At 44.3% G+C, this 13626-nt stretch overlaps 1 protein-coding gene across 1 annotated transcript; it reads left to right on the forward strand.

The window, feature by feature from the left end:
• The first annotated feature begins 2839 nt into the window (after positions 1 to 2839).
• On the forward strand, positions 2840 to 12783 carry DUSP26 (dual specificity phosphatase 26). Its single transcript, XM_007516298.3, has 4 exons — positions 2840 to 3035; positions 5012 to 5309; positions 8577 to 8791; positions 11912 to 12783. The coding sequence occupies exons 2-4, from the start codon at positions 5089 to 5091 to the stop codon at positions 12109 to 12111; spliced, it is 636 nt and encodes a 211-aa protein (XP_007516360.1). The 5' UTR covers positions 2840 to 3035; positions 5012 to 5088; the 3' UTR covers positions 12112 to 12783.
• The last annotated feature ends 843 nt before the right edge of the window (positions 12784 to 13626 follow it).

Here is a 13626-nt window from a genome sequence, read left to right on the forward strand (position 1 = left end):
AACAATAAAACAACGAGGGCAACAAAAGGGAATAAATAATAAATAAAAAATATTTTTTAAAAAACAACAAAAAAGATATATATTTAAAAAAATTATAACAAAAAAATCAGGTGGGGCTAATGGAGTTGATACATGTGAAAATCAAAAGAATTAAGAGGTAATCAATTATTTTTCTTTTTCCTCTTTCCTGTCCTACCTTCTGTATTCCCTGCTCCTCGTTAACTCATTTTAATTGGGGATTAGTGGTTTACAGTTGACAGTAAAATACAATAGTTTGTACATATGTAACATTTCCCAATTTTCCACATAACAATTCAACCCCCACTAGGTCCTCCTCTGCCATCATGTTCCAGGACCTGAAACCTTCCCCCTACCCCCAGAGTCCTTTTTTTTTTATTATTTCTTTATTGGGGAATTAATGTTTTACATTCGACAGTAAATACAATAGTTCGTACATGCATAACATTTCCCAGTTTTCCATATAACAATACAACCCCCACTATGTCTTCTGTCACCCTTTTTGGACCTATATTCTCCTCCCCCACCCCCACCCACCCCAGAGTCTTTTACTTTGGTGCAATACACCAATTCCAATTCAGGTTCTACTTGTGTTTTATTTTCTGATCTTGTTTTTCAACTTTTGCCTGAGAGTGAGGTTATCCCATATTCATCCTTCCGTTTCTGACTTATTTCACTTAACATGAATTTTTCAAGGTTCATCCAAGATAGGCTGAAAATGGTGAAGTCACCATTTTTTATAGCTGAGTAGTATTCCATTGTGTATATAGACCACAACTTGCTCAGCCACTCAACTGTTGTTGGACACCTGTTTGCTTCCAGGTTTTGGCTAATACAAATTGTGCTGCTAAGAACATATGTGTACACAGATCTTTTTGGATGGGTGTGTTGGGTTCCTTAGGATCTATCCCCAGGAGAGGAATTGCAGGATCATAGGGTAGGTCCATTTCTAGCCTTCTGAGAGTTCTCCAGACTGCTCTCCATAGAGTCTTTTATTTTGGTGCAATACACTAGCTTGCTAACTCTTTACTCCATGCATCTCCCTCCTTTCCATTCTTAGTTTAGTTTAGTGCCACCAGGAAACAAATTAAATCTCTTAATAAAATAAAATAAAAAGCAAGCCTCTTATGTTGACCCCTGAAAAGGAACTTTGTGAAGATGTTACTCAAGGACAATTCCAATGGTTATCTATAAGTACATACCCATATTATCTAGAGGGGACCTTAAAATCTATTTCTTTTTTTTTTAAGAAGGTTAATGTAGCGTTGAAGCAGATTTTACCAGAGACTAAGATCAAGTTCATCTAAAACATCTTTGCAATTTACCAACCCTAAACAGTCTGTCATTTAAAATAAGAATAGTATGGCAATGTGTGCTTTTCCACAACATCTGTCACTTGCAGTCATTTCTTTACCTGAGGTTTCCTGCATCTACAAACTAATGCTACTAATTTCCCAAGCCAGGACTTTGTTTTAAATGATGAGGTTTTTATTTTGTCACATAAAGTTCCATGGCAAGAAGGCTCAAAGAAAAACAAAAGAGAAGAAGGAGAAAGAGGAGGAGGAGGAGGGGAGGGGAGAGAGGAAGGAGAGAAAGAAAGAAAGAAAGAAAGAAAGAAAGAAAGAAAGAAAGAAAGAAAAAGGGAGGGAGGAAGGGAGTTTGCTTCACTAGAGAAAAAAAGGTTAGGAGGAAAATTCATCTTCCATGGCAGCCTGCAATGACATTTCCTCTTCATGAAGCACAGAGCAGACATGGGGATTGTGTCTTTCTGACCTAGAGATCAAAGCCACGTCTACCACCTTAGCTACCACCATTGCCAGTCCTGGTTGCAGTTTCGGTTAATACGTTTTCTAAGCCAGATCTTGCCTAAGAGTTATCTACTTCCTGATCTTCTTGAAGACAGCTTTCCTGGAGTTCAAGTAAGTCTAGTTCAAAACAACATCATCTGATAACACTTATTATCTTTCCCACCTCCCCATCACATACTGCCATGGGCAACATAGCCCTGTGTTTACAAGTGTTTACAGTCTTGGCACTTATATGGTACTTGCAGTAATAAAGCAAGTAAAACTAAACCAGTAAAAGACTGCACAGGCAGAAACATAGTGCATGCACATTTCTTCCGGTCCTGGAAACAAGGAGTTCACTTATGAGATGAACTGATGGAAAATGTCTCCAGAGAGCAGTTTGTGCTGGTGGTGCCTTATCCATTGTGTGGACACTATTTTGGATAGTGGTTAAGGACATGTGTAGACAAAAGTTTGGACCTCAGCCCTGTCTGTGATAAGGTGTGATCAAGGGAAATTATTTCATTTCTGTACCTCAGTCTCCTCCTCTCTAAAATGGGGACAATAATCTTTTTTTTTTCAATGAAATAAAATAAGAAGCTATTCCAGAGACAGACTAGTGAGGATGAGCAAAATACTAATGAACGTTCTCAGGACTGTTATGAAAACACTGTATTCTTGAGAAAGAGGACTATAGGAGCAAGCAAGCATCATCCTGTGTGTTAATAAATTAATGCTGTCTGGGCAAGAGCATGTGTTTATTTAAGGCTGTCTGGGACGACTTGCATAATGTCATCTTTAGGCAAAACGTTTTTGGAGTTGATGCAGCTAGAGAAAACACACATACACGAGCAAGTGCGAGAGGGGCGGCGCTGCTCTGGCTACGTGGTTTGTGTCTGGTCTGGAAACACCCGCCAGCTTGTTGCGGGGGTGGGGGGGGTGCGGGATCGCCCAAGCTGCGTGGCCACTCAGAGAGCTGGGTGTGAGACTGGGGCTCGGCGTACACACACACACACACACACACACACACACACACACACACACACACACCTATATGAGTCCTGCTTCGACGTGCGTGGCATAAAAATAGATGCTAATCTGTCAGCGTAGCACGCAGTGGCAGCTTTGGCAGCGGCGGTGACAGCAGCAGAAAAACCATGGCCTTGGGGCTGCCTGCGCCTGCGAGCTGCCTCCTCCAGGACTAAGATCCCACATCGCACTCAGCCAGAGGTAGCGGGCATGCGGGGGGTGGGGATGGGTGGGGGAGCTCCATCCCGAAGAGGATGGGGCGTGGGATGGGGGAGAGGAAGGAGCACCGAGCCCAGCGAGCTGCGCTCTCCGAAGCTGGAGCCCTCCCTGCGCCAGCGCCAGGCTGTCTGGCTTGGCAAGGGCTGGAGTGACAGCCATGAACCTGTTACAACCGCGACAACTGACTGAGTGAGGGGGAAGGGGAGCTCAGACCAGGGTCCCTGAAAACTGGCTGATGGGACTGGAGAGTGCCCAAGGGTGGATCCCTGGGCTGGATGGGGTTTCTCCACTTGGGAGGAGAAACAGAGTTCCAAGGAGCTCCTTCCTTCCCACACCTGGTTTCCTTCCTGCTTCCTCTGGCCATTCAGCAGCACACATGCAGCAGCATCTTGTTTCCAGGAAAGATTGGTATTGTGTTCAAAGTGAGGGAGTTCTTAAGCTCGAAAAGAAAAGGTAGATGGATAATAGTGGTGGTGCTGGTAGTGAATGTGGTGGTGCTGATAGCTGTGATGGTGGTGTTGATGGTGATGACGACTCTGTTGCTATGTTTCTGTGTGCTTTCTGACCCATTCATTAGGGGAAAAATTCATATATATATGTGTGTGTGTGTGTCTTCCTAAATTTTCTAAGATTCAGTCCTCCCTGCCTCCCACCCCCCATCAATACACATCCTAAAAACCCTACTTCCATGTTCAGTAAATTATTGGTTTCTCCTGGCCTGAGGGGTGGGGGTGAGGGTGGGGCTTGCAAGCCAGACCTTGACAGAGAGTGTGGACTGGGGATGCTATGTGGCCATGGGAAAAAGATGGCTTCTCTCTGCTGGACTGTTTCTGGAGGTCCTTAGGGCAGAAGACAGGGAAAAGAGTGTGAGAAAAAGGAGAAAGATAAGACTTTCTCACAGGCAGCCACCCCTCTACCTAGAGGTTTCAGGACAAGTCTCAAAATCTCATCAAGTCTGGTCCCACTAACAAAAAGGCCAGCTGTCCACAACTGCTAATTCCCTAAATGCCAACCCATGCCGTGCCTAGACTCACTTCACTCCAACAGCAGCCTGAATGATAAATCCAGCCTCTGAATCCCTAGGCCTGGCAGGAGCCTCCTCCATTCCTCCCCCCACCCCAAGCCCTCTACCTTCTACCCCCCCCCACACACACACATTCAGACGTGATGTTTCCAGTCCTGCTGCTAGTCGAAAATTCTCACATTAAAGATGAGGTTTAATAATTTTTTTAGGCTGATCAAAGGAAGGTGGTTTTCTATTGTTCACATAAATTGGTATTTTCTTTCATCAGCTCATGCATTCAGCAAGCATTTGTCAAAAACTTCTAATTCATTTATTACCAGTCCCCACTCACCCCATCCTTGCAAATAGACATACACATACTCCAGAGCAGATGTATCTCTAAGGTAATGGCAGGGCAGGAATGAGTTAAAGCAGTCCATCTCTCCCTCTAGCACTCAGGAAGCAGGCCTGGCATATGTCATGAACCCAGCTGCCATTGTCTTCCTGCTAATTCTCTCTGGGTGGATCCAAAGCCACCACACCCTCATCTCAGACTCTCTAGCCTCTCCTCTTATAGTTAGTCCCAAGCAGATGAGACCTAAATTCAGGCGGGCAAGAGCTCCAACACTGGGCACTGCCACCCAAACAGCAAGAGTGTGTGTGTGTGTGTGTGTGTGTGTGTGTGTGTGTGTGTGTGTGTGTTTATGTGGGGATGGAGGAGGGGTAATGGAGCAGAAGCCAGCAGCTGGGCAGTTCTCTTTCCCCGTAAACAAGGACATGTGACTCTCCCACCTCCTTGTATGACAGAGCTAAAGAGCAGAAAGGAAGGAGCTGCAGCAGCTTGAAGGAGAGGTTAATTTGGGAGGCCCCACCAGTCCCTTGTCCCTGGGGACTCTGCTCAGAAGGGGAGCAATTGCTCTAGGCTTCCTCAGGTGTGTCTCTCATCCTCTTCCAGCAACAGCTACCAGAAGACAAACCCAGATCAGCAACACAGCAACCTCTGCAGCTTCCCTGGTTTCTGCCACCTCAAAGATGTGCCCTGGTAACTGGCTGTGGGCCTCCATGACTTTTATGGCCCGTTTCTCCAGGAGCAACTCCCGGTCTCCTGTTCGCACGAGAAGTGCCCTGGAGGAGATGCCAACTATTCAACATCCTTTCCTCAATGTCTTTGAGTTGGAAAGGCTCCTCTACACTGGCAAGACCGCCTGCAACCATGCTGATGAGGTCTGGCCAGGCCTCTACCTTGGAGATCAGTATGTACCATCAGACGGGGTCACACTCCATATGTGGGTGTGGAGTGTGTGTGTGTGTGTGTGTGTAGGGGGGCGGTGTATGTGTCTGTTCACTTGTGCATTCACAAGAATGGAGAAGGGTGAGTGGTATTATTGGGTCCAGGTTGAAGATAAAGGGATGGGCATGTATGGGCAGATAATGGAGACTGGAGGAATTTGGAGTGGAAGGAAGGAGCTAGGCAGGATTATTGGTGTGCAAAACTCTGGAAAGTCTGTTCAAGTAGCAATGTCAGTCACTTAGAAATATACATCATTATGTGCAGATGTTCTGCACCAAACATAGTAGCTAGCTTCATTGACCTTCCATTTACTGTCCTATGACTGGGGGGGAAAAGGGGGTTGGGGTGGGGGTGGGAAGCTGCCATTAAAAAATAGAGGCAGTAGTCAGTATGTCAAAGGATTGACCAAGTGAAGTTGCAGTGTATACAAAGACCCTACTTGATGAGGGTCTGGAAAGAAGAGCACCATAGGGAAACAGAAATCTCCACTCCTATTTCTCTCTCTCTCTCTCCCTCCCTCTCTCTCTGGCTTTCCACTTTAGAATGTATTGCATATGTATTTTCTTTTCAGTCTTCACAGCAGCCTTATAAGGTAGGGGCCATAATTCCCAGGTTATAAGAAGAGAAAAGTGGAACTCAAGGAAGGAACTGACCCAAGGTCACTGAGGTTGTAAGCAGCAGAACCTGGACTGGGAGATTCAAGTTCAGTGCTCCTTCTACTGGAGGAGTTTGCACTGGATAGAGTGTTTTCTCTGAAAGATAGCTTTGTTACCTGAGAATGTGGGCCACATAGACATCTGAAGTAACAAGTTAACAACATAGCTATGAGCTTGAAGTATAACTGGGATAATGTAAGCAGATTCTGAGTATGCAAGGGACTAGTTAAGTATAAGAGGAAGAATTCAAATTTTATAGTCTCTTTCTCTTTCTCTCCCTCCTTTTTCTATTATTTTCATTTTTTCTTTATTTATTTATTTTACCAGAGCACTACTCAGCTCTGGTTTATGGTGGTGCAGGGGATTAAACCTGGGACTTTGGAGTCTCAGGCATAAGAGTCTGTTTGCATAATCATTATGCTATCTACCCTCCGCCATTTATTTATTTATTTATTTATTTATTTATTTGCAGAGCATGGTTCAACTCTGGGGATTGAACATGGGACCTCTGATGCCTCAAGCAGGAATTTCTTTTTTTTTTTTTATTTAAAAAGGAAACATTGACTAAACCGTAGGATAAGAGAGGTACAACTTCACACAATTCCCACCACCAGAACTCTGTATCCCATCCCCTCCCCCGATAGCTTTCCTATTCTTTATCACTCTGGGAGTATGGACCCAAAGTCATTGTGGGATGCAAAAGGCTGAAGGTCTGGCTTCTTTAATTGCTTCCCCACTGAACATGGGTATTGGCAGGTCCATCCATACTCTCTACGTGTCTCTCTCTTTCCTTATTGGGGAAGGGCTCAGGGGAAGCAGAGCTCCAGGACACATTGGTGGGGTTGTCTGTTCAGAGAAGTCTGGTTGACATCATGCTAGCATCTGGAACCTGGTGTCTTAAAAGAGAGTTAACATATAAAGCCAAACAAATTGTTGACCAATCATGGACCTAAAGGCTGGAATAGTGCAGGTGAAGTGTTGGGGGGGTTCCTCCATTTTGTAGATAGCTAGTAGGCATATTTTAGTTATATTCCAAAGGGCCTGTGGCTATACTAGTTTTTTTTTTCCCCTGAGCCTGAAATCTGATATGCAAGTGGATCCTAATTATTGTCTGGGGAGATGATGTCATGGCTAGAAAAAGGACCAGAAAGCTGGATCAGGGAAAAGAGTAGCTCCTTAATATGGGAAAGGGGTACAAATATTACTGACTGTAAACCCCATCAATTTGATGTGATCTGGGGCCCATATTCAGCTTAGGAGCCTATGTGACCTCTGCATCCCTCAAGATCTGAGCTCTCATTCTGTGGTCATGAGTAGAAACTTTCCAGGTTGCCCCAATATTGACCCATCTTCCTCAGATGTAGCATAGAGTTTGTTTTCCATCCTCCCTTTGGAGGATGGAACATTCTCTACCATTGTTGATCCAAGTTGAGGGCAAGGTCCTATGGGGGTTCACAAAGGGGTCTGTTGTGTTGTTCCTGATAAAGACGATCGGTAACAATGGAGAGAGGGATTTATTCGAGTTCTAGGCCCATCATGTCTGTTTGGGAATCTCAGGACTCCCCAAATAGGGCCCCAGCTGATGGGGTGGGCTGATAGTGACTAAAGAGTCATTGTTAAAGTATGCCAGTCTCTTGCCCTTATTCAGCTTTTGCAGTCCTTGCTTTGATGAGGTTAGCTTTGGAGTGAGTGAGAGAAGTGTAATAGGAAGTAGGTGAGGAGGGTATCTAAGTCTAAGTAGACACTATTTCATTATGAACTTGATACTGACTCACTACAGACTATTGTACACTTTTTCTTTCAGATATATATTTTGCCCTAATTTATGGATACATGTGAACGAACATATGCTCTATCTTACAGGACCTGGTCTATATCTAGATTTTGGGACTTTGTTAGAAAGTGAACCTCCTGGAATGGAATTAAAGAATACTATGAAAGGAAAGGTCTCACCCAAGTAATGAGGGTGAAGGGTTGACATTCCATGTCTGACGTCTCTGGGCACAGTCTGAAGTGAAACATGCTGAGGTGGTACTCTTTGTGTTGAGGAATTTCTTTTTGTATAATCCCATAGTCTCAAGGTTGGCAAGGTTATTGAATATTATTGGCTCAACAGCCCACCAGAAATCCAAATGCCTTCTGTAGCTGTCATGCATACACAGCTAATTTCCCTCTCTTCTTGAATATTCCACTGGAAGGAAAAATTACTCTTCCCTGGTTCAGCTAGATTCCACTATTAGTGTGTACTTCCTTATATGATGAGCAGAGCCAGAAAATCCTTCTTACTGATCAAGGAAAATCCTATTGCCTCCATTCTCTCAATATTTTACTATGGCAATTGCTCCTCCAGCCTCTTAGCCTTGTCTTCTCCAGGAAAGACAGTCCCAGTAGCCCTAACCCTTTCTCCAGAACTGCAAACCATTATCCAGCCTGGTTTCTCTGTTCATGGTCATCAGTAAGTAGAAGGATGCAGCTAATAATGAGAGCAAAAAAATGGACAAGGTATATAAGCAAAGGTTTCTTTCCTCACTGCTGAGGTTCCTCACCTCACCTCTAATCTCTACTCAATGCAGAGACATAGCTAACAACCGCCGAGAGCTCCGTCGCCTGGGTATCACCCACATCCTCAATGCATCGCACAGCAGGTGGAGAGGCAGCCCTGAGGCCTATGAGGGGATGGGCATCTGCTACCTGGGCGTGGAGGCCCACGACTCACCAGCCTTCGACATGAGCATCCACTTCCAGACAGCTGCGGACTTCATCCACCGGGCGTTGAGCCAGCCAGGAGGTAGCTGAGGGAAAGCAGAGGGAAGGAGGGGAGGAACAACAAACATGAAGTTTGGGGAAAATCCAAGGGCTCAACAGTGTGTGTGTGTGTGTGTGTGTGTGTGTGTGTGTGTGTGTGTGTGTGTAGGGAAAGAGAGAGAGAGAGACTGACTTCCATGACATATCAAAAGTCCAAGACAGAAAGATATTCTCATTTTTGAAAGGCAATATATAAATAAGAAAGAAGGAATCCAAGATATTAGTACATAGCACTTTGGTCACAACATTTTGGGAGATACCATTTTAAATTGTTTGCTTCTTTACAGAATTGTGTAATTTTCAGTTATACTGCTCTTGAGCAAGTTTTGCTCTAGTAATCAGAATATATGAGTGTGTGTGTGTGTGTGTGTGTGTTTAAATATATTGAGCTAGGGAGGTTACTTAGCAGTAGAGCATGTCTCTTGTATGCATGAGGCCCTGTGCTTGATTTTAGGTTCCACATGGAGCAGTAAATGAGTAGGACTCCATGGATGACAGAGTAGTACTTTGTTCTTTCTCTCTCTCTCTCTCTCTTTATTTATTTATTGGATAGAGACAGCCAAAAATCAAATAGGAAGGATAGAGAAAGAGAGACACACACTGCTTCACCATTTACAAAGCTAGATCCTAGCAGGTGGGGACTGGGAGCTCGAACCTGGGTCCTTGTGCATTGTAACATGTGCGCTCAGCTAGGTGCACCACCACCCAGACCCTCTCTTTCTCTCTCTCTTTCTCTGGATCCCTAATAAAAATAAAATATATTGACAACTTCTTTTTAAAAAGTTGATAGAAACAACAAGATGGAATGCCAAGCTATGGCATACCCAGTAGAGCTTGAAGACCTGGATATGAGCTATAGGTTCCTATATGCCGATGTGGGGGGTCAGGGTAGGGGAGAGCTTCATGAATAGTGGATCATTGCTGCAGGTATCTCTCCTTCTCTCTATCTATCCCCCCCCAAATCTCACCTTCTATCAAAAAAAACAAGAAAAAAAACAAGAAGGTAGAAATGTGGGAAAGTCTGAATAAAGACAAGGTTCAACACAGAGTGAACTTAGCAACTATAAACTGAATCCCTACTCTATGTAGAACTCACTTTTAGTGCCCTCCTTTTTTTTTTCTTTCCATGCTGTGTTGTTGCATATTCTCCACCTCATTCTGCCCCATAGACCTAGACATTTGACAACGGTCTGCATTCTTGCCACCATTAGTTAAATCATGCAGTTAAGGTAGTCCAAAAATATCTCATGATATGTCAGTTACCGTCATGTTTGCAAGGGAGAAAAAGGTTATATTGTATAACTTGGTAACTAAGGCTTTGTTTTCCTCAAATCACTACAAATCATACTGCCTCGTGGCTGGTTTTGTTTGAACTTTTTTAGACAGAGTCAGAGAGGCAAAAAGAGAGTGAAAGGGAGTCGGGCTGTAGCGCAGCGGGTTAAGCGCAGGTGGCGCAAAGCACAAGGACCCGCATAAGGATCCCGGTTCGAACCCCGGCTCCCCACCTGCAGGGGAGTCGCTTCACAGGCGGTGAAGCAGGTCTGCAGGTGTCTATCTTTCTCTCCTCCTCTCTGTCTTCCCCTCCTCTCTCCATTTCTCTCTGTCCTATCCAACAACGACAACAACAATAATAACTACAACAATAAAACAACAACGGCAACAAAAGGGAATAAATAAATAAAATAAATATTAAAAAAAAAAAAAGAGAGAGAGAGAGTGAAAGAGATGACATCACTAAAGTTTCCTTCCTTATTTATGGTGGAGGCCAGATCTGAACCTAGGTTGCACCCATGGCAAAGTAGCACATTATTCAAGTGAGCTATCTGGGCAGCCCTTTGTGACTATTTTTAAGTGCTATCTGTTGGGAGGAGGGATTGTAGGTCAGGGGTTTATCTTGAGGTGACCAATTCCTGACTCTATTCTTGTGATCCTGTCACTCCAAAGGGATGAGGATAATCCCAAGTGATAGGCAGGTGTTTTTGCACAGCCTCAAGGGATGGATAGATATCTTAACTATCTCCCACTTTGCTCTAGGCAATTGGGGGAGGGAGTGTTTTGTTTTTCATTTATTTTTACTGGCAGTTTTCAGTAGAATGTTATACTTAACATGACTTCACCTCTCCTTGGAAGATTCTCCCTCTCTCTCTCTTTTTCTCTCTCTCTCTCTCTCTCATACAGGATGAGAGAGAGAAGAGAGACATCATAACACTGCTCCACACTCATAAAGCTCTCCCTTTGTATGATTTCCCATATGTCATGCAGGGGCTCAAATATGGGTTCTCATGCATAATAAATTGTGTGCTTGGGGAGTTGGGCGGCAGTGCAGTGGGTTAAGCGCAGGTGGCGCAAAGCACAAGGACCTGCATAAGGATCCCGGTTCCCCACCTGCAGGGGAATTGCTTCACAAACGGTGAAGCAGGTCTATGGGTGTCTACCTTTCTCTCCTCCTCTCTGTCTTCCCCTCCTCTCTACATTTCTCTCTGTCCTATCCAACAATGATGACATCAATAACTACAACAATAAAACAACAAGGGCAACAAAAGGGAATAAATAAATAAATAAATATTTTTTGAAAAAGAAAAAAGGGAGTTGGGTGGTAGTGCAGCAGTTTAAGTGCGGGTGGTGCAAAGTGAAAGAACCAGAGTAAGGATCCGGGTTCAAGCCCCCGTCTCCCCTCCTGCAAGGGAGTTACTTCACAAGCGGTGAAGCAGATCTGCAGGCGTCTTTCTCTCCCCCCTCTGTCTTCCTCTCCTCTCTCCATTTCTCTCTGCCCTATCCAACAACAATGACATCAGTAACAACAACAATAATAACTATAACAACAATGAAAAACAACAAGGGCAGCAAAAGGGAAAATAAATAAATATAAAAGAAAGAAACAGAGAGAAGAATAATAAAGTGTGTGCTCTACTAGGTAAGCCATCTTCTGACTCCTTGCCTAAGAAATTTTAGCCTCTTTAAGCTCCTTTACAAAACCCAATACTCCTAGCAACCCTACCTACTTACCCGTCTTCCTCCTTACCCATCCATGTTGCTTTCTCCAGAACATCCTCCAGCCCATCCTAGAGAGTCCCACTGCTCTCTTCTCTTTGTGTCATTACAGGGAAGATCCTGGTGCACTGCGCTGTGGGGGTGAGCCGATCAGCCACCCTGGTGCTGGCCTACCTCATGCTGTACCACCACTTCACCCTCGTGCAGGCTATCAAGAAGGTCAAGGATCACCGAGGCATCATTCCCAACCGGGGCTTCTTGAGACAGCTCCTAGCTCTGGACCGCAGGCTGCGGCAGAATCTGGAGGCATGAGATGAGGAGGAGGGTGGTTGGGCCAGGTATGTGGGTCCCTGGCTCCTAGCTGAAGAGAGGAGGCCCAGCTGGAGGGAGCAAATGGCTTGGCTGACCTATCCTGTTTCAGGAGAGTGAGAGGGGCATGGATGCCCCCAGATCGCTATTATTATTTGTCAAGAGAAGGCAGGAGCAAGGTTAGACAGTGTGACCAGAGCAGAAGGCAGCTGTGCTAGAAGTAGAAGCTGGCCCTGGGATTCCAACATTCTGGATTCCAAACAAGGCTTCTCCTATGGATTCACAGCCCCTTGCCCTCTTTGTGCCCAAATGATCCCGCTCTGTCACATATGAAAGCAAAGAGACTGTCTCTGGCCTGTGATGGAAGTCAGGAAGGTGGCAAGCCTGAATGTGATGTTGTAGAGTTGTGTGGAGTTACTAGTGTAGAGACAGACGGTGAGGAGAGGGTGTGAAAGCTGTGAAATGGTGGGAGCAGTGCACAGACTTGTTACTACAAACACAGGAAGAGGAGGCGTGTGGGAACTGGCACTGTGCCAGTGGGTGCTGATCATGGTCAAACACAGCAGAGGTGCATGACTGGGAGTCTTTAAATCATCACTGACTGACTGACTGACTGACTGACTGACTGGATGCCCAAGCCTCAAACTAAAATAAAAGATGCTGGTCAAGAAGAAATTCTCCTTCTCTGTCTCTCTTTCTCTTTCTTAAAATATATCTAGTTTGTCATCTCTAGTGTTTCACCACTCTAGGCTAACTTTTCAGATAGAGAAAGAAGAGAAAGAAGAAAAGAAACCATAGTACCAAAGCTTCCTTAAATGCAGTGGGAGCTAGACTAAAACCTGGGTCATACACATGGCAAAGCAATGCATATCCAGGAGAGCTGTTTTGCTAGCCCCAAAAGTAAGTCTCTTTAGTTGCTAATGATTTAAATAAATTTTGCACCTCTCTCCTAAGTACTTCAGTCTCACTAGGACTATTAACAGCCCCTGACATTGGTCATAAACACCCAGCCTTCTAAACTTCTATTGATCTATATTGGGGAGGTTTTTCCTGAGTCTTAATTTCTATACTTCAGACCTTTAGGCAAAGCAAAATCTTTAACTGTCATTTCTATTGAAGTCCACGTAGGGGCAGCAGAGAACCAAAAACATCTGGTTTGCAACCAGTTTGTATGGACACTAAAGGGGACACAATTTCCATCTCCCAAGATCTGTTTACCTCAGATGTGTAAGAAATAGAACCTTACTTTCAAAATGCCAGCATAATTTCTCTACCAAGTCTTCATTCTATTAGGATAGTCAAATCAATTGACTTAAATCTGTTATCCTAAACCAGCACCAGAATATATTTTCTTAAATAAATCCTAGTCCTAAATGCTACATTTAGGAGTTTAGGTTTAACTGGTGCTAAGGAACTGGAAAGGAGGAAAGTTAATGTAATCACATCCTCTTTTAACCTTTTTAGGTTTGCCTCAGAGGATTATAACACAAGTCCGTTGGTAGACTCAGTCACAAATTA

This window comes from Erinaceus europaeus, chromosome 2, assembly GCF_950295315.1.
Source record: "Erinaceus europaeus chromosome 2, mEriEur2.1, whole genome shotgun sequence".
Lineage (NCBI taxonomy): Eukaryota > Metazoa > Chordata > Mammalia > Eulipotyphla > Erinaceidae > Erinaceus > Erinaceus europaeus.

What these genes read in the sequence shown, in the direction of transcription:
- DUSP26 (XM_007516298.3), top strand. Translation starts at nt 5,089, where the DNA reads ATGTGCCCTGGTAACTGGCTGTGGGCCTCCATGACTTTTATGGCCCGT. An exon ending in GGCCTCTACCTTGGAGATCA is followed by an intron (nt 5,310 to 8,576) that starts GTATGTACCATC and finishes TACTCAATGCAG; the next exon opens with AGACATAGCTAACAACCGCC. An exon ending in GGCGTTGAGCCAGCCAGGAG is followed by an intron (nt 8,792 to 11,911) that starts GTAGCTGAGGGA and finishes GTGTCATTACAG; the next exon opens with GGAAGATCCTGGTGCACTGC.